Source organism: Aptenodytes patagonicus, chromosome 2 (genome assembly GCF_965638725.1).
Source record: "Aptenodytes patagonicus chromosome 2, bAptPat1.pri.cur, whole genome shotgun sequence".
NCBI classification, from domain to species: domain Eukaryota; kingdom Metazoa; phylum Chordata; class Aves; order Sphenisciformes; family Spheniscidae; genus Aptenodytes; species Aptenodytes patagonicus.
Genome location: NC_134950.1, coordinates 8657160 through 8681136, shown reverse-complemented (window position 1 = coordinate 8681136; position 23977 = coordinate 8657160). Strand labels below are relative to the sequence as shown.

At 36.9% G+C, this 23977-nt stretch overlaps 1 protein-coding gene across 3 annotated transcripts in view; it reads right to left on the bottom strand.

The window, feature by feature from the left end:
• The window catches only part of DNAAF11 (dynein axonemal assembly factor 11), a 36957-nt gene extending 13592 nt beyond the window's left edge, over positions 1-23365 (bottom strand). Inside the window, exons 1-10 of one of the 3 annotated variants that reach the window (XM_076332138.1) lie at positions 23343-23365; positions 19994-20161; positions 16986-17063; positions 14768-14940; positions 13591-13790; positions 12280-12468; positions 9096-9173; positions 6306-6371; positions 4693-4762; positions 3738-3833 (exon numbers count right to left, since the gene is read on the bottom strand). In XM_076332138.1, coding sequence (XP_076188253.1) covers positions 3738-3833; positions 4693-4762; positions 6306-6371; positions 9096-9173; positions 12280-12468; positions 13591-13790; positions 14768-14940; positions 16986-17063; positions 19994-20161; positions 23343-23352 — 1128 coding nt within the window. In that variant the 5' untranslated portion in view covers positions 23353-23365. Of the gene's footprint in view, positions 1-3737; positions 3834-4692; positions 4763-6305; positions 6372-9095; positions 9174-12279; positions 12469-13590; positions 13791-14767; positions 14941-16985; positions 17064-19993; positions 20233-23342 lie in introns of those variants that run through there. The other 2 variants (XM_076332137.1, XM_076332139.1) reach the window with 2 other exon arrangements.
• Positions 23366-23977: the final 612 nt, after the last annotated feature.

The window sequence follows — 23977 nt, the reverse complement described above, 5'->3', positions numbered from 1 at the left end:
ATTCTGGAAGAAAAAGATCTATTGGCCTTCCAGTTGTTGCTAACCTTTATTCATTACACTTTGCTTCCTAGATTACATCCTATTAATACCAATAAAACTTGTATGGATAGAGAGCATCTGAAAAGTGTATGTATCCCAAAACTTGTGCGCTCTAATTCAGTCCTGGGGGAAAGGAACAGATTCTGTGACTGTAATATAGAACAAAGAACAATAGATTTGAATCTGCTACGTGCAATTGCTCTGAAGTAGCACAAATCCATCTTTGGTCAGCAGATCCATGAGGTTCACAGGATCACAGACTCACAGAATGGTTGAGGTTGGAAGGGACCTCTGGAGGTCATCTGGTCCAACCCCCCTGCTCAAGCAGGGCCACCTAGAGCTGGTTGCCCAGGGCCATGTCCAGATGGCTTTTGAATATCTCCAGGGATGGGGGCTCCACAACCACCCTGGGCAACCTGCACCAGTGCTCAGCCACCCTCACAGTAAAAAAGTGTTTCCTGAAGTTCAGAGGGAACCCCCTGTGTTTCAGTCTGTGCCCATTGCCTCTGGTCCTGTCATTGGGCACCACTGAAAAGAGCCTGGCTGCATCCTGCTATGCATCCTCCCTTCAGGTATTTATATACATTGCTAAGATCCTCTCGAGCCTTCTCTAGGCTGAACAGTCCCAGCTCTCTCAGCCTTTCCTCATAGGAGAGATGCTCCAGTCCCTTCATCATCTTCATGGCCCTTTGCCGAATTCTCTCCAGAATGTCCACGTCTCTCTTGTGCTGGGGAGCCCAGAACTGGACACAGTACTCCAAGTGTGTCTCACCAATGCTGAATAGAGGGGAAGGATCACTTCCCTCGACCTGCTGGCAACACTCCTAATGCAGCGCAGGATACAATTAGCCTCCTTTGGCAGAAGAGGACATTGACGGCTCATGTTCAACTTGGTGTCCACCAAGACTCCCAGGTCCTTTTCTGCAAAGCTGCTTTCCAGGATCCAGGTTTTTGGATCCATTGACAATGAAGATATTAGACCATGCAGCACTCCATTCATGCGTATCTTTCTGTGTTCGAGCTACACAAGTAGGTTTTGACCACACCAAGGCAAAGCTCAGAACATCAATTCAGTTATTCTATAGAGCTTCTCTCTCCTCAGGTCTCACAAAAATCTGTGAATCATGACATTCTGAGATGAAGCAGGCTCCAGACCCTCAGGCTAGGTAAAATATGTAGGTGTAGCTAAAATATCAAGGTAAGTGAAATGTAGGTGAAATATAAAGTTAATAATGGAATAAAGGCAGTTCTCAATCACAATATGAAGAGATAATATTTATTATTTTGCTCATTTAGGTATGACTTTCTAGGCAGGCAGCAGATTTGGATATATCCAGAGACTCTTTGAAATATTTACATTTTCTAAGGCACTGATCATCCACACAGAGACTAGCAAGACATATGAGTAATAAAAGCGGGTTATGGGATAGAAAACTGATAGTACTTAAAATATCCAAAAGACAAGTAAAATAGTAAACAAAACTGTTCAGAAACATTTGAAAATGACATTATCCAAAATGGCAAATGTCAAGGCCTCAGTTTCAAAGAAATAAACTTACGAAAGCATAAATTCTCATATGAGTGAATTTTGAACATTAACAAAATATGGATCTTAACCAAATGAGTACAATTTTCAGCATTCTTCAAGCTCCTGGTGAAACTGCATGTTTGATGCTAGAATGACAGTTTGTAATTTAATGAGAGGCTGTCCATGTAGGGAAAGACAGATGGTATGGGACTGGAGTGTAGAAGAAAACATAGAAGGTATAGAACCACAAGTGGAAAAAGCCAAAAGCTGAAAAATAACTTTTTAGTTACAGCTACTAGTTGCATAGTCTAAGAATAAAATCAGAGCACAAAGAGAAAGAAATGACCCCAAATAGCAGCTGAAGGTTCCTCCTTCAGAAGAAAATGCTGTAATTGATATATCCTGGCAGATTCATATGTAGCACCATGTCCCACTGCTCCTACGCAGCAGAGAAACTTACTAGAGGCCAGAAGGGTAAGACTAGAGCACCAAGAATTTCTTTTTTTCCTACAACTATCCTTAGGCAGGGTTACCTTATTTCTGAAAGCCAAAAATATATGATGTAGGCCTAGAGGCCTTAAAACTTAAAAAAAAAAAAAAAAAAAAAAAGGAGGGTTTGCCCAACCCTCCAAAGGCATAATGGAAGAAGACCATGAAGCTGAAGTTGATTAATGTCTTCCACAGCTCCCAGAACCCCACCATATAATCCATTCTCATCTCCAGAACTCTACCTTCCTAAAACTTCCAGCTTCCTGCCTGCTTCAAGCCCTTCAATCCATCTCTGCTCTTCCTGCAGGTCCAAGAACCCAGTCTTGCACCAGACAACATCAAGTGCCACCTTAAATGCCTTCCTGTTTCTGCCAGCATCCTACCCCTTATGCCCCAAACCTGAAGATACCTCTGCCACTCAGATTCCCTCTGTCCCTTGTCTTGTATTACGGTTCACACTGCTGCATCTTCCCTGTATTTAAGCTCTAATGCCCCCTAAACTTCCACTGACTGCTGGCTGGCCACCCGTTACCTCTCTCAATGCCTACTTCAGTAAGGCAAGTTGACCTCCATGTCTTCGACTGTTCCTTATTACTGGTCATTCCTTCACTATTCTCTAATTTTTTGGTAGACGTGTGGGAATGCGTAGATGTCCTGATTCCACCTTTGATTCTACCTCATCTACTCATTATGTCATCTCCCAAATCAAAATACCACTTACGTATCCAGGGTACAAACTACATTTACTGAAACCATAGGAATACACAGAGCAGAGAGAAAATAAAGTGGACGTCCCTATCAGTTTGCTTTCATTTACACTGCAAGAACTGGGCTGGGCAGGGAAGAGAGAGAATGCAAAAAACACTTTAAGCCAATTTGCTTTTACTTGCCAGCAGAACTCTCAATTGACTTGAATCCTGATCAGCATGACACCATACCGGCAAACGTCAGAGCACAGGGGAGATAGGAGAGCACAGAGTTAGGAATATTAGGGGAATATGACTTCTACCCAGGTTTCTTTAAGTACTAGGGACTGTTGTGCAGCATTTTTCAGTTGAAACACCATGTTGCCACAACCCTCTTGGTCTGTGATTACATATACTTGGTACAGCTGGTCAGTGGATCCTTTCCAGCCAGGAAGAGCATGAAGGGAAAATGAATTAAGAAACTCTTGTTCTGATCACCTGAGATGTGAGAGTACTACATCACCCCTGTCCTTGAACCAAAATGTAATCTTCATACGTATATGTGCCACACAAATTTTGAAAAATTGATTTGTTTTTATTATTTCACAGGTGGAAAAAGAAAGTAGATAAGTTGCTTATTTTCAGTTATTTAAAAAATCCATCTTCTTACACATTTGCACAATACTGCATGTTTTACAGAATGTCTTTTCATATATAAAAAGCTGGTTTTGTTGATGATAAAGGAAATACAAATAGCTCTATTAATACTGATTTTCATAGTGTTCCGTTAAAGGGATCTTAAATCCTAAGGTTTGGCTCTATGATTAAATTGTCCTTCCAGAATGTTCCTTCTTTGGAAAATGTGTCCTGATGGGAAAGACTAGACTGAATAACTTTAGCTAGCCAGATGTTACCTGTAACTCAGAAACATTCCCAAAGTACTCACAACATTTTAAGTATCTTTGTATGATGACTCCTCAGATTATTTTACATACCTTTGGCATGCTGACAACTAAATGACCGGTTGTTTGTGATCTTTTAGCAGAGCTGCTGTCTGGCTTCACTTCCTCAGGGAGCACAAGCTGAAATGGCTATGAGAAAATATGGGATTGAAGTATATCATGCTAAAATATCTCTTTTTTTTTTTTTTTTTTTGACCTGGACAGAACACATGCAGAAACATCACTATCACATCCTTTGCTCTTAAGGACAGTATAGGTCTAAATCCTCTCACTTTATGTGTAGTATTAATCCTAATAAATGATTAGCATGCTAAACAGCTTTTACTTACAAGTACAGTCATATGTATATTCCTGAATTGCTGTCATTCCTGAAGTGACATTTCTAAAGAAGGTTATAAAATGATGCTTGACTTGTATTATCAATTAAATGAGAAAGAATATCCAGTCTATTTTAGACGTAAAGTAATTCTGAAGTTTTGTTTATGCAGTTGGTACAATCAAAAATAGGGATTTTGGTTTACTGTCTAAGGTACTTTGAATTTTAAAAAAAATTGATGATAAAATTAAAACCAGTGAGAAGAGAGAAAACTGGAATGACATTTTAAATGCCCTTTCAAAATAATATACATCCATTTGTTTCTGTCAGCTATAAATTCCAGATTGTGAAATTGCTAAATTCTAGCCTAGGGCAACTAGCAAGCTCTCTTCTTAAGTGAATTATGGTACACTGTGCAGGGGGAATAAGAAGAGAGAAGGAGAGAAAGAGAGAGTGAAATTTCATTTCAGGCTTTGCACATCTTCCGGTTAGGACTTCCACAGTTTATGTGTGGTCCAACATAATGCAAGTATGAAAGAACATTTTAAGAACATTTTTTCTGCATAGGTGCACATAGTTGGTAACTCATAGAAGTCAGATCCAGAGTCCACTGAATGACTATGGTAAGCATTAACTCTTGATTTGAAATGAATGTAGTAAGAAAACACTAACCTTACCCTTCACCAGTACTCGTATGTAAGTTGGCTGGACATCAACATCAAGCAGAGAAGTGTCCAAATGTCTTCAGAATAAAATGTAAATAAATGAATCAATCTAAAATACAGTCCAGTAAATAAGCAGTGCAGACCATATAGCTCTTTAATGATGATTTCACAGTTTATAAACTACAAACTTCAATTTCAGTTATTAAGTTATATGAAATATTATTAGGATTTAACGTCTTTGGAAGAAAAACATGATCTTCCTGTGTGTTCACAGAATGTCAATTAAAATAATGTCTAAATTCTATCAAGTCCACCACATCAGCTATTGTATAACTGCAAGAATTCAAAATCTTTGTGGAAAATGAAAAGGTCTTTCTTCTATTAGTTTAGTGCTTTACATTAATATGAAAATTAATCTATTTGCTATTTAAAATTGTAAAAGTGTTTTTCTACTTTTCTTTCTGAAGGCTTAACTAGTAAATTTATAATAAGAGGGGGGGGTTTTGCACAGAATTTCCTGGAAAACAATGAACAGAAATACTTTACATTCCCAGAAAACACCGTACTTTTAAATTTCAGTACTATCAAACAAAATTTGTGACCTGTAAAAGCTCCACTTTAACATCTGCTCTTCATCATATGACACATACACTCATGTTCCTGTGACCTACTAGTGAATGCACAAGTACGTGTTCCCTATTTCCCTTCTTTTATAATTCTCAGGTGAATTTTTCAGACTTTCTAGTTTGCATTTCTTACAAGTGAGCACAGAATATTACAACATATCCAACACTCTATTGTACCTGAACAGATTTTCTGAGGCTCCAAAAAACCCTCATTCTTATAATTCAGAAACATGGAGCCCGCCTCTTTTGAGGGAAATTAATGAGCTTTAAGGGAAGAACACCTGGCTTGAATGGTGTTTCTGTGCTATAAAACTAGTTCAAGCGTTACTCTAACAAGTTCCTATTATGGGTAAATAAGCTTGTGAGTTTCCAATCCCTTCCTGAATTGTGGGCAAGGCCACTGTACTGCTTAGCAGTATATACTATCAAATAGTTATCAGGTTTCCTTGCCATATTTTGGCCTGGTTCAACCAAATTTCTTCCAGGCAATGCCCTGGCACAGTTCAGGAAATAGCGTGGGCCATAGACTCTTTCCAGTATGCAAGGAAAGTAGGACAAGGCTACCCTACTCTGTCTTGGGGAGGAGAATTATTTAACTAGAAGGGCATGAACCATATTGGAGCACTTCTAGGGCCAGAGAATGGGCAAAACCCCATTCCCTACAACCCTAATCTGCAAATGAAGAAGGGAAAAGATTTTACATAAGTATAAAAGGACAGGTGTGGAGGAAACCTGCCTGTGGACTGCAGAAAACATCAATTCAAAAAGTACAATTGGACACAGTCCCCATTGAGGAGTGTGTGAACAGTCTGAAGGGTCTTTGGTTTATTCAGCTTCATTTCTTTGGCACAGGCTTCAAGATTTATTCCATTATCCCCTATGATGTTATTTGTTTTCCTCTTGAAAAGTCCCCATTACAGGGAGGAGTATATTTGAAACACTGTGTATTAGATCTTAAGAATGGCAAAAATTAAGAGAAAAAAAAAATTCTGACCTGTAAACAGCAAGATCCAAGATGATCTGGTTGTTTTCTTCATCATCTTTCAAAGAGAAATGAAGCCTAATAATAATGACAAGAAACACCTCCAGGATAAATATAATTGGAGTGAATAAGCAAACATTATGGCATAATTCAAATTCAACTGCTAGCAATTTTACATGAATATGAATACCATTTAGACAATATGTCACATGATCATTTTAGAAACAGTTGCAATTTTCCTCACAAACAGAAAAAAACACTGGTATTTGAACCAAAGTCATTCTCACATTTATTTTCTGTTCTCCCCACCCAAGCCATAAGAGACAAAAAAAAAATACTGCTGAAGGTCAGTTAAAATTAAGATCAGGCTGTCAATGCAGAAAGAGAGACATCTGCTGGTGAAATCTGTCTGCTCTATTAACATCTGCATAGAAAAAACAGTTCATGAAAAGCATGAAAAGCCTGGAACTTGGTAATTCTAACCTTATCATATGTGAAAAAAAAAAAAAATTGCAACTTTGTTCATAGCAATTAATTTGCCTGGAGTATGAATATCTGCCTGTGCATTTCCAAAGTAAAACATGAATTGCACAATATCCTATTCTGCAAGCTTTATAATATCTGTTGAAAATGAGACTGTAGATTGTATTAGCTGCATGTTTGTGATCTGCTGGCTGACTTCGTAAAATTGTGAAAGAATCTTACCAGTTATAAATTGAAAACAACATCTATTACTACAACTGTAAGGAGATCTAGTCTAGACTTACAAGTTCTGCTCATATACTCAAACATTTCCCATGTATTAAAGTAGAGAAAAAACAGAATATAACCCACCTATAAATGAGAGGATTTTTATAAATTAGTTATTAGTATTAAATGAGAGGGTTTTGCTTAATGCAATTTATCCGGAATATTTCAGTGACATTAAAATACTTAGATACTTTGGGTTCAGGTAACAGAAAGAAGCTCAAATGTTAACAGTTCAGATGATAAATTTTTTCAGCAATAAAAATATTTGCCAGATATACTTTTTAACTCTTTGCTTTCCTGTATTCTGACACAGTCAACTTGCAAGAAAGCTTAAGGAGCTTTTAGATTATGGTATTTTTTAATGGAAAACTGCAAAGAATACAGAACAGCTTTGTTTCCCGTTCATGCTTTTTTCTCTTACTGCATCACAAATTTTGAGAATTCACTAAAACATGAAGGGCTAAAAAGAGAAAAGAATTGTAAAATTTTCTAGGGGAAAGCGTAATCAGAATTGAGAAAGATAAATAGTCTGTTCTCAGCAGCATGCAGCTATTCCTCTTGCTAACCTTTCAAAAGAATGTGAGAGAAGCTTGGACATTCCTGTGGACATTAGACTTTCACATTGAGGCAACATCTTTAGAGAACACCATCTGTCTACTTGTATCTCTTTATTTATGTCTCTCCAATACACTGCAGACTGCACTGAAGAGCTGTGATATTCTTCTTGAAGCCATGAAAAAAACTGCTTATTGATCTGGCTTTATGTGGGCACATCCACAGTCTAAATTCTAATCCAGAAAACTTGGGTGATGCAAACAGGACTGCTACTAACAGTGAACTCTAGGGGACTGTATTTCTTCTAAAAAGATAGCTAGAGCTTTATTCTAAATGTCTCTACTTTTTAGAGGCATAATCAAATTCCATTAACACAAGATTTAAACTTTTAGACTCATCTTCTTTGAACTAGAAAATTATTTAAACTTTTTTTCAGTCAACACATTTTTACAAAAAGAAGTACATCAATACAATGGTAAGTATCTTCTGGTACAGGTGGAAAAAACATGAGCTCTTCTGCCACTACCTTTAATTTTCACTATACCACTGAAAATTATGCATTGATCTTATAATGTAGGTTTTCAAATTCCTTAAATTTGCATGGATTTATAAATTCCCAAGATTTAGAAAGCATTCTTCATGCTAAGCATGTTCTTAGCTTTGATTTTCAGCTAAATCAGTCTTAAGATGGAAAAACTTGTTCAGAGGACAGCAGACAGGTAAGTGGCCCTTCATAGGCCACATTTTGATCACACTCTCCTGTAGGAGGCTCTTTGGGGAGCCGTTTATAAGGAAACAATGTTTGCACTCTCTGTCTCCTGTTTTCCCTTAGAAAAGGCTTGGTTCAAGTGAAACCAATGGTAACGCATGGCTGATATCCCTGGACACTCATTCCAAAACACTTGAATACCCAGGTGACGTTGTCAATGATAAAATACAAGAGACTTCCCCGTATCACCAGCCTCTGTTGCTAGAGACCTCATTCGGTGTCAAAGGACTTCATGCCATAGAAGTCAATTACATATCCTTCCCAATTCTGCCAGTTTTACATCTGTCATCAGAGGACAGAATTATTTTGTCCAGAAATATTAATTGGATGAAATTCTTCCACATTTAAAGTGGTTACTCATACACATTTATCTTCAGTAGTCAAACCGGTTAAACTTTTTCCACTATTGGCAAGATGCTCAAAGAAAGAGAGACTTACCATAGAAGGGAAAAGAATAAAACGTCTTATATCTTTTATGGAAAAACTAGTTTTTCAATCATCAAAGACCAAGGTGTTAAATTAAACAACCTTCAACACTTTACTCACTGAAAACTAATTCTTTTTCCAGCATCAGAACATAATTTTAGAAGTCAGTTTCCCCACCAGGAATATAATACCGCCACAAGAATTTGTCAGCCCTCTTATTTTTGTATTGTCACATATCTTGAAAGAGTTGCCTAAATCAACTGTAACGAGGTTAGCCTGTTTAACCTCTTAACCTTACATACTTAGGCACATTCACATTCAGAACTTTTCCTTCTGCAGTGACCAATGTCTGAAGAGGCTTCTCTCTCTTTTTTGATTCCCTTAACAAAACAGAAAGAAAAATGGTTTATAATTTCACATTCTGTTTTTTTATGTTTAATAGCAAAAAAGAAAGAAGAGGATGGCAAGAGGTAAGAATTATCTGGTATTTGATGTTAAGGATACAACTCAGTTCAGGAACAAACCCAGTTATATTAAATGTCCAATTGCATATTAAAAGCATCATCTAAAGATGAGCAAATGCTTTGTAATATCACATCTTACATTGATAATAACTTCTTCTGCATTTCATAATGTCCATTATCAAACAGTAATATATCAAATTTATCTGGTATATCTTAAGAATTCAGTGGATTGCTTAAACATATGAAATGGGATATTTTTCTAGTTATGAATGGTCATATTAATCATGAGGTATCATTACTGTTAACTGATTTGATGTATGTGCAAGCAATTCTAAAGAAATTTTTTATTCATGCTAACTTAATTACTTCTACTGAACAAATGCTTGGAATATCTCTAAATAGCATGTCTATCAGTCACTATTCGGCACTAATAAAAAGAATTTTAATGGTCAAAAGATTACAAGCAGCATCAAATAGGATACAGTATGACCAAAGTGCACACATATAGATTATTTGTTGATGCATCTATTAAATTTTTTGTTGTGTTCTACCTTCAAAAAATACAATACGTATTACTGATGGAGACTTTAGTCTTCACTATCCATGTTCGGCTATCAGCAATTAAACTATATCTGACTTTCATTTAGTGCAATAAACAAGCTACCTTAAATTTATCTATCAAAACAAAGCAGATCACTGCAAGATAATTAAGCCTTGTAGTGCTGGTATTTTCCTGTATAAATGTTTAGATCATGAGCAAGGAGAGGAAGATTAAGGAATCTCAGTAACATGAAAAAGAAAGATCCGATTGCACCTAGGTAAAAAATGGCTATGTTTTCTTTAAAAATGCAACACTGTAATTGTCGCTTTGCATTAATTCACTCTTCAGCTGGTCAATATAGTGTGTATGGCTACTTCAGCTGGCATATAAAAAAAACATTTCTCAAAAAGACAACAGCAATACATTGCTTTTTGTGGTGCTGAACCAATTTCTTACTGAAAGTTCAAGATTAAGAGAACACTAAAGGTAAATCACTAATGAGGGAAATAAAGTATGTAAGATTTAGACCACCTTGGGGAAAAAAAGCATTAAAAAATATTTGGTCTATAAATACAATGGATTTGAAGAAGAAATAAAAACATTCAAGTGGAGCTACTGGAATGACTACATAAAAACAACTTCTGTTTAAGAAAGATTCACAACTATCCATGTGTTAAATACTATTCCATAGTATAAATCAGAGCTTTAATGTGGGACTTGCGGGCTAGCAGTTTCTACACCTGAATCCATACTTTTGACACTTAAATGCAAAGTGAACGAACCACCACTCTCTTCTAAAGATGCAGTTCTCAGAACTGCTTCAGGAAATTACATCCTACCACCTCTTAGCTGTTAATAATGTTTCTAGATTAAATCTGTCTGCTCATGTGAGCCATTTTAAGGCAAATTCAGTCATGTCATAATCATTAGAGTTTAAGATAACTTGTTTCTCTTTGTGCTGAGACGAGCTGAAAGGCCTTGTTCTGGCAATGAACAGGCAAAGGAGAGCCTGTGCACCTTTCAGCTGCAATTGATTTTACACTTGCCTGAATTTTCTTTGAATGAAACTGCAAGTATTTACTCATTTGGCAATAGCCAAAGGTGCTCAGTTCATTATCAACTGTCCAACTATACCCCAGCTGGCAAATTTAACGTGTGCTAACATGTCATAGATAAGTTCAAATTTAGCATTGGTCTGATTGAGTTCATGTCAATTTTGTACTAAAATAAACATCCTTTTATACTGAGTAACTTATACTAAAGTTACATTTCAGCTCCTGTTCACCAGCAAGGATGATTGGAAGTTGTCAGGGACACTTTTCTGTTCTCACCCTTCTCATGCTACCTAACAAAAATCTCACCACCAAACCAAAATGAACCATGAAAGGATTTTTAACTCCTTTAAATGCTTTGGAAATTTAGAAGAATCCAGAAAGGAATTATTCTATTTTTATTATAACGCTATTTAGACTCTCCTTGAATATTTAGAGGGAAGTATTTGGAACACATTTGCTTTTGACTAGAGCAAGGCATCCCCAAACACAGCAAAATTCTAACTAGCTAGAATCTGGGTTTCACAGTAGTTCTTCTGGGAAAGTGCTAGACCTTGAATTAATAATAGCAACAAGTTATGCAGATTTCCAGATTTCTTGGAGAGTTCCCTAGGACTGACTTTTTCAATACTTAGGCTTGATAAATCTTTTTAAAAGCATGCCCTTAAAAAGAACAGCTAGAAAAATCTCTGGCACAAATGCTGTTATATAAGCAAAAGGAAAAAAAAAAAAAAAGAAAAAAAAAAGGACATTGCTTACAATGTTTGTGGAACTGATAAGCCAGCAGCAATAAAATAACTTTTTTTGCTAGTATCTGCATTAATTTTCCATGGTCAGCAAAACCAGTGGCAACTTTAGAAAGTTTTAAAGGCTTTTCAGGGACCAGACATCTTCAGATACACCATGCCAAATAGCATAGATAACATGAAGAATCTTATTACTCAGGACTAACACCTTTGATAAAGTATGTGAAAAAAATTCTAAGTCACATGGAAAACGTACCTGAAATGCCACTTGTGCAAAAATTTTGTAGCATGGCCTGTAGGGCATTTATATAATGCAACCTGCACTCTGGATAAATGCTTTTAGCGAGAATATTAAACATTGAACTACACGAAACATGTTAGCTGACAGAAAAGTGAAACTTCTAAAGTCCATAAAACGGAGTTGAAAAGAGAAATTGTATTTAAAAACTCTGAGGAAAAACAAGATAAAGGGTATCATAAATAAATTTTAGAAAATGAAACAAAACAAAATGAACAATCTGAATATTTTATTTAGATTATATAAGCATATTTTCACAGGCAACAGGGATTTAAGCTGCCAGTTCTCCGTAATACTTAATGTGAGGCAGTCGCCTACCTCTACTCTGTACCTTTGAAAACTTTCCCTTCCTCAATTCATAGAATATATTAAAACAAAAACATACCTTATATTGTCTTTAGCTCTCCGTTTTTCTTCAATATATCTGTGAGTTTCTAATCTAGATTCTGGAGTATATGGTGTAGGCTCCTCCCAAAATCTTCTGTCTTCTTCATCATCTTCAACTGTTCTCCACATTTCTTGTTCTCTGTCTCCTTCTGCCTGATGGTTTTCTTTTTTCTGTAGGGAGTCTGAGCTACACAAGATCACATGGAATATTATCCCAATGAAATGAAGGAAGAGTACTTGCTAATCAAGTCTTGCAATAATATTTTTTTAACCCAATACTAATAGCTGTATAATTCCTACCAAGAACAGTATCTTACAGATTTGGACAACATTCTCTGCTCTGCTTCTTTCATCAATCAAAACATATTTTGACATAATGTTTTTCATTTACTTAACTAAGAAGTGATACTATGGTTATGCCTAACCCTCTGAAAACCCCGACAGATAGTTCAACAGATTTAATTTCAGGAGCAGAATTTTCAGATACCCTCACAACTTTCAGTTGTGTGATGTTTAAGTATTCCCAATATCAGGAAGCAGCAGCAGATTAGAAATTTATAGGGTAGCAACATTTTACTTAGGCATCTCCTCAAGTGCCATCTTAGAACCTGAATCATTTTTCCCCCTAGCCCTAAGCCTCTGTAATCTTCAGAAATTCTCTATCAATATAGAAAGAAAACTGAATTTATGATACAGCTGTGATCTATGAGGACAAAGTTCTATAGCCAGCTCCATGGAACTTAGTCTCTATTGGTTTAAAAATAAGATGGATGGCAACTGCAGTGGAAGATGACCCCAGACAAAAATCCTTCTCCTATCTAGGTAATCTCAACGATATTAGGTGGAAGAAGTATAGAAATCAACATTCCATAGCCTTTCACATCTCAAAAGATCTGTAGTATTCCATTTCAGTCTTCATATCTAATAACTCTAAAGCAAAAGAAATTATAGGTGAACAGCTGCTTTCTCTGCAACCTCTGCATTACCTTAAATAACAATATCTAGCTGTTCTCCTGAAAGAAGTGCTCAATTACACTGTTTTGGCACCCAGACAATTTACCTTGGAGTTTTGGGACAAAAATTTTATTGTACTGTCTGCAGGTCGGTAATTAATTATGTTTGTAATTAATTGTATTTTTCATTAGAGATAACATGCATAAGGAGAAATAATTCTGCTATAATCGACAATAAAGACAAAACAAAAGATTTAAGTGGAATTATATAAACTATTTAATGAGGAAAAACAAAATTCTTAATGAAGAAAGAGAAGAATGATGTTTACTCACAAACTGTTGTTGCTTACTGTTACCTGTCAAAACCAAGCTTAGATTCCATTTGTTTTTGTTTCTTGTCCTTTCTTTCTTGCATCCTTCTTTGAGCTTCTTCTTTTTCTCTGGCCCTTTTGAGAAGGTAAGCTTGTTCCTGTTCTCTGATTTTCTGTTTCACTTCTGGATAGTTTTGAAGTGCTTGAATCCTCTCTGAACGTTCTATTTCTTTACTATCCAAACACTTCCCAAAGGGAAAAAAGTCAATATAGATATGTGAGAAATTTTAAACATATTCAAACCAATAAATCCATTAAACTGTATGTTAATTTTGATAATTACATTCTGTAAAAAATTAAAAATACGCCTTTCAAACTTCCATAGCACTATGTAAGTTATAGTATATTAAAAAGAGCTAGCAATAAGTTGCTATTCAGACCTGAAAATGGTTTTGTACGTGTGAGAGCTCCTTTTTGCATTTTCCAGGAATTTCAGTTGGTCTTATTAGACTATGTAGTAGAGAGAGTCCCTTCAGCCATTTCTAATATTCGTCCAACCTTGATTCAGCTCATGAAACTATTACAAAATTATTTCTTTTGATGTGTTAGTTTATTGCCAAATAAGTGAGCTGAATCTACTCTTAATAAGTTAAGTAAGCATCTGTGTTTCTCCAAGGGAAATATGTGGGAGCATATTTCAGGACTGGGACTGCCTGTTTCCATGGGAGAAAATCATTACATCAGTACATCATTGCACAAAACCTCAATCTCAAAGCATCTATTTACAGTCGATGCAATATAGTGCATTTTTACATCGATTTCTATCTTTCTACTGCCTTACACTGTTGGTTTGGTACATATTGTTGGTATGGTACCAACAACGTGGTAACTTTCTGCAATCATGAAAATAATCTAAAAATGCATTCTATATATAATGAACTGTACAGTGTATTTATTTTTTCAGAACTTTGTTTAAGTATATCCAATGAAAATGACAGAAAAGTTAACAAATGCATGTGGTTTAGTCGAAACAGAACCAATTTATTATCACATTATTTACTGTAGTCACTTATTCTTCAGAATAGAATTTAATTTCCTGCAGACAGTAAGAAAAATGTTCCTAGTTTTCCTACCACAGGCATTTATTTTGTTTGGGATTAGTATGTTCAGACAGCAATGCTGGTTATTGATTTGGATATAAATTTAATTTTAAAAATCTTACTTTTAATTGATGAAGAGTTGCCACCACAAATTGTCTATAACCTTCAAATTCAGTACATGGGTTACCCACTAGAAACAGTTCTTTCAGATGTATATTATATTTTAGGGCTTCAATACTGGAGAGTTCACCAATGAAATTTGCTGTCAGGTCAAGTTTCTTCAGTTCTTCACAGCCTGTTTGAAAAAACCTTAATTCAATTTGTTCATAACATAAATGTATACATGACATACACACATACACAAACACACACACCTGTGCACACACTTGGATATAAAACTGTCTGCATTTGTTGTCTGTATACTAATTTCATCCTATCAGGATACATCTTTTCCAAGCCACAAGTAAAAGAGTGACTCACAGCTTAAGTTTATGAGGTCACAATATCCATAGCAAGAAAAAAAGTCTCAATAAAATACAAAATATCAAAACTTATTATTGGTTTTATCACCGTCAAAACTTTGTGGTCAGTGCTTGTGTACTAGATGAACTATTAAATGTTTCTTTTCTGGATAGGCTGGACTTCAGTTTTAACAGTCTGATTGCCTTGGTACCCCTCCTCAACTGAGTCTTCACCATATGGCTAAAAGAGTGTCTAATTGCTTCAGGAGAGCAGGATCATTTATGGGTTTCATTTCTGTGTACTGTTAATCTTAGCTAACATTATTCAAGTGTAAAGATAAGGTTTTCTAAAACTTCACTCCAAGTCAAGATGAGGTTTTCCACTCTACGGACTCAGCTATCACTGAATCTCTCCACTCTATTCACAGCTATCATTGTGAATACTTTATCACTGGTTAAATTGCAAGTATCGGTGAGAAAATGTTAACCAGAACAATTCATTATAAACAGAAACTCTAAACTAGCTAACAAAACGCTCTGGGAAATAAGGATCCAAAATTTATCAGCCTATCCTTTTATCATAATCTGTCTATGAATCATAACCTTGACTCTAGGAGTAAAAACGTTCAGCTAAGAGCAAGCTCAACTTTGGTGCTCATCATTGTAATCACTTCCTTTACATGTCTATTTGGCAAGTATTTTATCATAGTGGAGCTGAAAGAAAATAAACAACTCAAAATGATTTATTAGGGGATTTAAATAACCCAAATTTTTGCAAGGCTCACTCCCAAAGGTTCTGACTCCTATGTAAATGACAAATCACAGTAATAAATAATGCAGCCTTATAGAGGAACTTAAAATTTACTGGCATGAAAACAGATGCAAGCTGCTCAACAAATTGCCAAATATGTAATGTACTACCTATTTCTTGAACTTTTACAAATTTGTGTTTAGTCTATTTGCTTATTTTTTTAATTTGATTTAAGCCATCTTCTTGAATCAGCTTGTAGTCTTAAAAAAAAGCACAAAAAAACCCAAAACAAACAAAACAAACAAAAAAACCCAGCTTTTTTTTATTGTTCCCTTGTCAAGGTGGACATTTTAAAGATTCAGCAACTGGCCTAATCAGAATCAAGAAAGGGAAAGAAATCAAGTCAGAAATTATTCAAGTAACATGGAATGTGTTTATGGGTGACTCTAAGACTTACATTTTGATCTTGGAAAATGCTAGATCTTTGCACATTCAATTATAGTGACAGGAAAAAGGATTAAACATGGATTAAACACAAAACAGACAGGACTTCATGCAATGACAGAGAAAAGAATCATCTGAAAAACTCTTTAAAAATACCCCAGACTGCCAATGCAACCTGTGCACAGAGTAGAACCTTCTTGTGTGTGACACTTGATTGCTAAAGTGAAGATGACTGCTGAAACGTTACACAAGAGAGACTTTTTACAGCCTGCATAGCATTAAAAAAAAAAAAAAAAAAAAAATTGCATTGCTCCAGCTACCCTGCATAACAAATTATCTTATCTTTACAGTGGGGAAATACCAATTTCATGAAAAATTTGTATTCCCACTTTGTAAAGTATTAAAGAATAGAGCTATCATAGCTGGCAACACTGGTGAGAGAGTATGCAAAAAGCGAGTTAAAATACATTTAAGAAAGTTCAATGACAAAACTGCAGCAGTCGGAAGCACTTCCTACAAAGAACATTTCTGAAATGCTGCACACAAAAAGGCTCTTTCTGAGTATCAACAAAGTACCTTTACTGGTGGACATACTTAATGGCTTCCACCCTCTTTTACACTAAGTCACAACTTAACTTACATGTTTCAATATGAAAAGGCAAAATGATTTGTTTAAAATCTGACCTTCCAGATTTTCAATTCTTTCAATGTTGTTCAAAGCTACATTTAAATATTCCAGCTTCTTTAGTTTGCCCACATTTTCTGTAACAAAACATAGATCTGTTATTTCCGTTTTCTTCATTGGACAGGGCATTATCACTTTACTCGCTCACTTTACTTCAAAGAAACAATAAAGCAGAAAAATAGGAAGGACAAATTAGAATATGTATCAGGTTACTGGGCATTAAAATTTTAGTATTAATAAAAAGACAAAACCAAAAAAGTTGTCTGAAAACAAAAATTAAAATGAAAAAAGTAAAAAGAAACAAGGAAGGTTATAAACACATTTTTTATCACAAATCCATAAAACACATATATAATGCAAGAGGACTGGCCAAAAAGCATGCTGAAACATTCCATTTGTCATGAAACTCAGAAAGGATCAGGCCATACTTAGGCAAGCTTTATAAAATTAGAGTTTTACACTCACTTATATAGAAAAGATTGGCTTCTTTAGTATATATTTATTTTTTAAAGATCTTTTATCTACAGGGTTAATACAAGAAACTTCCTCTCCTCCCTTTTTAAAAATTTTGCAAGTAAGGATTTATATGACTTCAGTATGAACAAAACAAAGCCACACACCCCTCCCCCTCCTAATCTGGAATCTAACCTGGATTATTTTCACCATGAACTATTGAAATTGGCAGGTTCACAATGTGTGGGGTTGTGTCAGAATGGCTAGCATCTCCTCCTTTGAATACACAAAGGGGGTAAAGAGGGAATAGGGTAGCAACGATCTTTGTCAGTCCCAAAAATGTCTGCAAAATGCAAATACCCTTTGAGATGCATGCCACAGGTCAGAGACATAAATCTGAGACAAGATACATAGTATAACTTGTGTCACGGTTCACCAATTTCTCCCCAGTCACCCGATCTTTCGAAGATCTGACTAGAAAACCTATCCAATGAAGTCATAAAGTTTACCTCAAACTCTAATTCACAAGCCACACCGATTAACTGCTGCACAAACTGTTCCTGCTGAGACAAACAAATACAAGCAGAGGGAGCTTCATCTAACCAACACAGATCATGTCTACAGCTGAGTCAGTTGTCTAGGCTCCTCTATAATCAATAAAGAGAAATAGGCTCTTCAAGGTGCAAATTGTGTTATCTTAAATTGGCCATCTAGAACCACTGAATCAAATCATGCTCAAAAATATGCCTTTTCTTCCTCACTGGTTATAAAGGGAGGCTACAGTAACTGCCTAAGACGTAGATGTCTAAAAGCTTGGTGACGTGAATCCTACCACTTAGTTTACTAAGACCTTGGAGAGATGTTTTCTTCATAATTCACAAACAGATGATGAAATTAAGTTCTCAGCAAGGACTTGTGCAGCTTAGAATGGCTGTTCATTTTTCTTACAGGCTTTCTGTAACGGCAGTGCCTGTACGCATGAAGATGTGAGAGAGACAAGTGTTGAAGCCAATGGTGTCTTGTGGGTTTTTTTCCATTTATAGAAAAAAAAAAAAGAGCCAGGACTCATCCATACAGTGGATGCCTTACAACTTGCTATCTGATTAGTAGGCAAGTCTGATCTTGAGGGTTGCATAAAGGTTTTCTTTAAGAGAACAGACACATCCCAATAGAGTCAATATAAACCATTTGGCTATGATATTTTGAAGTGTGCTTGCAACTGCTGTGTGCTCCGCATGGGCATGTTGGTATCCGCTGGGAAGAATAACTTCTCAAATTCAGTACTTTGTAACACAACCCCTATTGGCAACCCTTTGGTCGCTACTTACACAGTGCTTATTTATTTATTTATTTATTTGTTACTAAGGCATTATCTCGGAAAGCTGTTACATTATACAAGAGTATATGAAGTAGGAAGTTGGATACTTTTCCAACTCCTACAGTTCAATAAAAATTGAATGTCTCAGAAATGAGATTGCTGAAAAAAACTTGTGTCCAAAAAGCAATAATCTGAACAGTAATGTGATATACCATACTAACCTAAAGGAGGTATGAGTGTTGACAAAAGAACGACATGAAGTCTTGTGCCTTATTAAGGACACAGTAACAGAGAGAAAAACAACTTAATTTAGTCCCATTTTTGATGGGGCAGAGCAGCATAAAGCAGTTTCAAACACCTTATTCTCTCTGGGAGAAGATTCCTCCGCTCAAAGAAATGCAAATGTTATCAGTACAGATATTCCCTAGAAGTTTCCTGATGAGCACCTCCAGAGGATTTAAAGCCTTTGCCTACAAGTCCTGAGCACAGAATTTCACCCTAAAACTAGATTTTTTTTCTTCCTCTTAAGGAACTTCAAAGAAATATGCTAATATAATTCCGGAGCACTTCTGGCTTTCCATTCTTCATCTACACACTATCTGTAGAGTCTAAGCTTTTCCAGCCCAAGGCCTGATGTCATATCTTTCTGCAGAGAGCCTAGCAAACATATGAACCTGTACCAAAAAACATGGACCATATGAACTTATACCTTCTCCTGTAGGGCAGGAAGACCATTGAGACTTTGCTGTATAGAGGTTTTTTTAATGCACAAAAGCAAGTATTTTATCCGAATGAAAATTATTTCAATGTTAACAAAAAATACCATTTGTATAAAAACTGAATTTAAAAATGAGCATGAGGAGAGCTAGTCCTAGGATACTACAGTCCATGATATATGCTAAACTGTTTGTCTCTCTGCCACAAAGACAGAATATTTAAGTTATATCTTGATTTATGACATTTTAATCAATAAAAGGTGTCCACACTCATATTCTAGTGACCTCTATCTCAGTGCTATCTTTTTCATTTAAAATTTCTCTTGCGAATTTCTGAGCTTCTCAGAGATTTACTAAAGAGACAGGGAAAGGAAATCTTCTAGGAGCAGATCCACAAAGAACTTTTCTGTAGTTACTCACTCTACATTCCCTTAAAGTATAACACAACAGATTTTTTTTCTGATTTCAAAATTATGCATGTAAACCCATTTAAAAAGAAACATATCCAGAAAACACTTACCAATTTTTGGAATTAGATTATTCTGAAGATAGAGAATTTTTAAATCTCGACACCATTTGTCAAGATACTCTAGTTTTTCTATTTCATGCTGATGTAAAGAGATTTCTTCCAGTGAAAAAATTTCACAGTTGTTATGTTCTGCACGTCTTCTAACAAGTTCTTCAGTGACTGAAAGAAACATTAGATGTCATATCTCCCTTTAGTCATTTTCCGCCATCTGACTTATGAACAACTTATAAAATCATTAAAATCTTTTGTTCCACCATACCAAATACATATCCGGTAGGAACACCAACAAAAAAAAAAAATCTGCTAGAAAAGATATCAAGTGCCAAGTAACTTCAGCCCACTCTGCCACAGTAAGCATCATTTGTGAAACACACATCACCTGTAACATTTAGAAAAATCCATATGAAAACTGCTGAGTCTTCCATAAGAGTGCTATACAACCCTTGCAGAAATTAATCCAGCATCCATTATTTTCAGCATAGCTTGGGTTGCAGATTGATTCATGTAGACAAGCAATGGAGTGTTTTATGCTCTTTTATTTCCTGATGCCAGATGTTCACAAAAAGTAAACTAGCTACAGTGTGTCATCATAGTCTTCTGCCAGCACAGTGTGCACAGAAATAAGCAGGATGAAAGCTGAAAGTGGGCAGATATTTTTTACTTTTTCAGTGCTTGAGGCAAAGCCATAACTAATTCATGCTTATAAATGTTTATGTTAGAATGAAATTTAATCCTGGGTATTTCTTAAGCACTAACAACTCATTAGCAGCTAGCAAAGGAGTTTCAGTGGCCAAAAGACACTGGAGACCTGGGTTTAGAGTTTTCACATAGTAATATTTAATGCCAGGCAATCTTTCAAACAGTGAAAAGGCTCTGTATAATGACGGTAAAGAAATTCTATGAGAACCAGTGCTCACTCTTGAGCTAGATGTTATTACTTTGTTTCCAGCCCACTGCACCAAAAAAGCCCTAGCATTTTCCTCTCCTTGACAAGCAGGGAACTACAGTGAAGTACTGCTTAAAAACCTAGGGTTTTATCAAATTAGCATAGGTATTTTCATGATTGTTAATGCCAAAAAAAGACTAGCAAGCCTTTCAAACAGACTCTGAAGAAAAATAAGTAAAAAGTTTAGAGATCTGTGAAAACAAATTGTTCCCACCATGCATTAAGTAAAAGTATTCTTTCATCACTTCTTTGTCTCAGTGAGGTTTTGCGAAATCATCCAGTTTTATCAGTGGTCCTGGAATGGCTTGCACACTTTCACATGGACTGGTCTGCTGCAAGCTGGGTAAACTATGTACCAACACAGCCCAAACTCGCACGTGTCAGTGCAGGTCCTCTATCTACAGCCTTTGGGAAAGCAGTGAAACTGGGTTTGCATATATTATATTATTTACAGATGACCACGGTTAAATCTCCCTTCTGTTCAACAGCGTTTCATCTGACATGGTTTACAGAATTATGTAATGGTGATACTGATATTGATGTAAGAGGGGATCCTGTCTGCACATAAAGCATATTGGGAAAGGTAAGTGTCTTTTTCCTTTTTAATCATGTTGGGCGGGTTTGCCGCATCTGAACAACCATCTTCCATTCAACAGCCCATTGATTAAACCTGATTAAATTAATAGAGAAAACAGAAAAAAATGACAATAATTGTGACTAAATATTTTAGTCTTCACAGAAAATATGAAAACCATTGGCATTTCTAATAAGTTACTTGGCAAATCTGCTGGAAATTAAAAAAAAAAAAAGGCCTGCTTACTAATGTGTTTGGTGGCAGATCTTTCTGTGCCAGTATTTCCAGTGCAAACAGGTATTTCTGAGCAAGAAAACAACAATATTCCACAATCTGCATACAAGCACATTGGAGACATTATGCTCTATATCCTTTATACAAAAAGAAGTCATACAAACTATTCTGGACAGAGTTTTATTACAGTCAGATTTCCCTTTGCTGATGAAAAGAAAATTTAAGTGATTGTTGCAGTGATTATGCAAAAACATCCACTTTCATTACCAGATGGTTTGCAAAGCAGAGACAATCATTCCCAACAGAATCTACAGTGAGGCTTTAGAGACCTATTTTGGGGACCTGATGTAGGGAACTGAGTGAATATTTGACATTTTGTATGCTAACTAGTTCATTTAAGAGGAACAATGGAAACAAACTTGCAAGACAAAACAACAAATTTTAAATAAAAACTTTCCCAGGACACTGACAAAACGCATTGTAACATTATTTCTCACTGAGAAGTTCATTAGCCAGATTATCTGATGTTGTGTGCAGTAACAGGAGAATGGACCACTGAGATAACTGGATGATAACTGGAGATAACAACAGATCTTGAAGATCTTACAGCTGGGCTTCCAAAAATTACATGTTTTACTCAAAAAGGAGCAGATACGAAGGAAAGCATTAAAGAAATTGAAAGAATAAGCAGGTGGACAGTTGCAGGTATATCAAGAAACAGTGGGAGAACCTGCGTTTCAGAAAAGTTAAGTATGCAACCATTATTTTAAGACTCAAATTCATGCCATGCTGTTCAGGAGATGAAGCCATTCTCCTTCAGGCAGTGCCTGATCAAAGCAGGCATCTGCCAGCTTCATGCAGAGAGAAGGAGTTCCTTTCCAGAGCACTTTTTTAGCCCAGCAAGGGACTGGCAGTCCAGTGATGGTATACAATCAAAGCAGATTACAGGGAAAATCACAGAGGAAGGGAATTCCTCAGTAGCTTTTTTCCTGAGTGATATGTATGAGCACTCAGTCTTTTAGGTCATACTGCTTTACTGCTAAAAGATTATAGATTCATAAGTAATAGTATGGCGTATTTTAACCTCATTAAGGGTTTTTTTATGTCTCTGATAAAGCATCTGCATTGGCTACTTCTGCCTAAAAACAATAAATTATCATGTGGTGTTGAAAATTTGTAACTGCAGGGAAAGGACAGCGCTGACAGCTCTAGGCCCAGACACAAGCCATCCCGTCAAGCATCTCCCCTTCCAGGGGGCTGCCCCACACACAGAGGGGTTCCTGCCTGCACAACCCCGCTGCTGGGCCTCTCGGGGGCTGTTTCGGGAGGCAAATGCACCCCTGTGCTGGGCTTGGTGAAATAAAATGGGTTGTTATTACCAGGGAGGAAAGAGACCAGATAATCAAGCAGGGTGAAGAGAGCAAGGGAGGCAGGAGGGGAGAGGGGCTGCCAGGGGAGTAGGGGATGGCGGGGAAGGGGGACAAGTGTGTGGAGAGGGAACATGGTGGCCAGGGAGTGGGACACGTCCTGGGGAGACGAGAAGGGGCCCGGGGGAGGGGAGGAAAGCGGCTTTCGGCGACACTCACTCCGCACCATGGCCGCCTTCAGCTCCCCGCCGCCGCCGCCGCCATTACAGGACGCCACCGCGCTGCCATGGCAACGGGGCCGGGCGGGAGGCCGCGGGCGGGGCGGCTGCTGCGGCGGCTCCGGGCGCTGCTGTGGGCCGGCTCCCCTCCCCCGGGCCTTCACCGCCCGGCGGTCCGTCGGGTTGTGTGCTTTTTCTGTACCCACTTTGACGTGTCCTTACGTCAGAGCAGCCAGAAGCACTTGTGTGCCTGCCCAAGAAGCGAAATGGCTTTTGTATAATCCAGAAGTGAGATTTCTACGACTCTGGCTGCTCCTGACCCCTTTCTTTGGCTGGGCAATCATATATGAAATCCCTTTTCCTCAGGCATGTATCTTTCATCTATCCTTTGTATGACACTTTTGTCCTCCTCCTGCATATTCATCAACTAGTCTGCCTAACACATTTTGGGCTGAAAGCATGTTTTCTGTTGGCTATGGAAGCTGCCTGTTCCCGTGATTCACAGAATCATAGAATCATTTAGGTTGGAAAAGACCTTTAAGATCATCAAGTCCAACCGTTAACCTAACACTGCCGAGTCCACCACTAAACCATGTCCCTAAGCGCCACATCTACATGTCTTTTAAATACCTCCAG